This window comes from Sphaeroforma arctica (assembly GCF_001186125.1).
Source record: "Sphaeroforma arctica JP610 unplaced genomic scaffold supercont1.1943, whole genome shotgun sequence".
Taxonomy (NCBI): Eukaryota; class Ichthyosporea; order Ichthyophonida; genus Sphaeroforma; species Sphaeroforma arctica.
The window spans coordinates 7,126-9,939 of NW_014038615.1; the positions used below are offsets into that span (position 1 = coordinate 7,126).

The following is a 2,814-nucleotide window of genomic DNA, read 5'->3' on the forward strand; positions in this document are numbered from 1 at the left end:
TATATATATATATATTATTATTATTATTAATAATATAATATATATATATATATATATATATATATATATATATATATATATATATATATAATACGTCAGCGTAACACTCACCTCCAGCGTTGGTAGACGACTCCATCTCGACAGTTCTAGTCTTGGTAATGGTAGACTCGGTCTCCGCTTCTGCTGTGCGCAAAGTTGAATATAGCCGCAGATAGGCATTGAATTACATCAGCAAATACACACCCATACCAGCGTAAAACCCTAAATTCTAGTACGCATCTGTGAACATTCTCCAATAGTACATATCTCAGAATATATTGCAATAGTACCTATCTAAGGATATGATACGATAGATGGACCATGGCAGAATGTCTTCAAAAATATAATCCGAAAACCCTAAATCCTGAAATCCAAACTCCAGCACCCTCTCATCTTTAGCAATTGTCAGCCAGGTACATACCATCGTCTACGAGTGAGGTGTCTGTGGGCAGTGCTTGCGCTATTGTTTCGTGTACACCAGCCACCAGCGTCTCCTGCGCCGATTCGGTGGTTTCCTCATCTGGGGGTACACATTGAGTAGGTAGATACGTAAATAGGTAGATACATGATGTGAGCTATGAGCGAGAAGTGCTTAGCAAGCAAGTACATTCTAAGGCTGGACAGTATAGGTAGATACACAAGTAGGTAGATACATAATGCAACTTATTTGGGAGAAGGGCTTAGCAAGCAAGTACATTTTAAGGCTAGACAGTATAGGTAGATAGATAAGTAGGTAGTTCATTCTAAGGGTGGTCGGTATTCAATAAGTAGATAGATACGTAGGAAGGTAGATACATAAGTAGGCAGATACATGCAAATCATAAGGGAGAAGTGGCTGGCAAGCAAGTAGTTCATTCTAGGGCGATAGAGTATTCAATCAGTAGATAGATACGTAAGTAGGTAGATACATAAGTAGGCAGATACATGCAAATCAAAAGGAAGAAGTGGCTGGCAAGCAAGTAGTTCATTCTAGGGCGATAGAGTATTCAATAAGTAGATAGATACGTAAGTAGGTAAATCATAAGGGAGAAGTGGCTAGCAAGCAAGTAGTTTATTCTAGGGCGACAAAGTACATAATCGCCCAGCACCTCGAGAGGTATGAGTTGTGGTGTGCAACAGCGAAGAAGTGATGGGGAAGATAGTGGTTCAGCTCATGGCAGCACATTGGGTACCCAATGCGCAAGCAAACTTAGTTTATCACTATCTCAAACTTCTTTTATTACTATCTCAAACTCTTTGCTGCTTCACAGAGCTGCGGCGGGTTTTATGTCACCCATGTTTCACGCAACGACGAGTTGGACAAGTGTAGGGGTGGTTGATCATAGGTATAGAAGACGGTAGATAAGGAAGGAGCTCGTAGATCTCCCCTGTAACCATAGCGACTATATTAGCAAGGTCTTCCACACGCTACTAACCTACCAACCAACCAACTAACCAACAAACGCACAAACAAACCGAAAAATATATACAGACAACCAAACAAAAAAACGAACAAACAAACAAACAACCAACCAACCAAAGAAACAAAACAAAACAAACGCACTCACCAGGATTGCCTTGGGATGTGGTATCTGCATCGACACCATCCGCCATGGGCGCAAAGTGATCGTCCATAAACGACACCAAGTGCTTGATCGATGCCGGCCCAATCAAACACTCGTACGTTTTGGCGTACAAGGGTGTGCTATGCCTAATAAGGGATACAAGCGTACACATGCATAGTGTGAGGTGGCGTGTGTTGTGTGTGTCGAGAAACACGCACAGTCTAAGATGTTTTAAGGATCTAGGGTTAAATCATTACAATCACGAAATATGTCTGAAACGGAATTTCAGAATATCTGGCTTGGGCATCCGCTGGCCACGAGGGGGAGTGTTATGTGTGTCTAGAAATATCCATTATTGGCTCTGATACACGTAGTGCATGCGGAGATATCCATCGTTATATAGTGTGTTCTTTCAATATGAGAATATTAAGAAGATGAGCATTAGGAAGAGTGCGAGCGGTAGTTGTGAGGGTAAGCTCAACGCCCCCATTTACGCAAAGTATTTCTGCACAGCACTGCTAAACGGTCTGCGGGAAGGACAGGAAGGCGTGGTATTGTTGTGCCTAAACCCTAACCCTAACCCTAAACCCTAGAAACACAAAGAACAATTGACCTGCAAAGGATCGGAAGGCGTAAACACGCAAAGGGCAAAAACCCTAAACCATAAAAAAACTGTCATGAGGTGCACGAGTAAAATGATTAGAATCCCCACACGTGCACAAGCTAGCGTCTCACTGGTTCCGTACAAAGGCATATGGGGACATCTTCCCTGGCGTATACACGTGTGTGTATTATCTCCATGTTAAAATGTGCAGATACCTATACGTCTAGCTGTGCAGTGTTTACACACGGTACTGGCACAAGCCGACACCATAGCAACGTATAAATAAACACGTGGACAAGCCAACGATAGCCTAGTTACACCCGTAGATATCCTCGGTACACCCGCAGTAGCTAATCTAATGCCAGTGTCTATCCCATGACATACCACATCTCACCAGCGTTCTCGAACGTAAGTGGGTCGTAGCCTGCGTTGTCCGCATTCCACTCGCCACACGGACTCGTCCACAATGTGAGTGGTTTGCTGAAATTGATATTTTTTCGGGGCACTGGCAAGGGGGGTTTGTTATTGAGTGAGTGAGTGAGTGGGTAAGCCAATACGTTTAGATCATGGAGTATTTGTTAATGAGTGAGTAAGTGAGTGAGTGGGTAAGCCAATACGTTTAGATCA

At 42.9% G+C, this 2,814-nt stretch overlaps 1 protein-coding gene across 2 annotated transcripts in view; it reads right to left on the bottom strand.

Moving 5' to 3' along the window:
- SARC_11901 overlaps positions 1 to 2,692 on the bottom strand; it is a gene marked incomplete at its 5' end in the record, with an annotated part of 6,080 nt that extends 3,388 nt beyond the window's left edge. Inside the window, 4 exons of one of the 2 annotated variants that reach the window (XM_014294006.1) lie at positions 112 to 180; positions 461 to 559; positions 1,587 to 1,729; positions 2,572 to 2,692. In XM_014294006.1, coding sequence (XP_014149481.1) covers positions 112 to 180; positions 461 to 559; positions 1,587 to 1,729; positions 2,572 to 2,692 — 432 coding nt within the window. Of the gene's footprint in view, positions 1 to 111; positions 184 to 460; positions 560 to 1,586; positions 1,730 to 2,571 lie in introns of both variants that reach the window. The other variant, XM_014294007.1, reaches the window with a different exon arrangement.
- Positions 2,693 to 2,814: the final 122 nt, after the last annotated feature.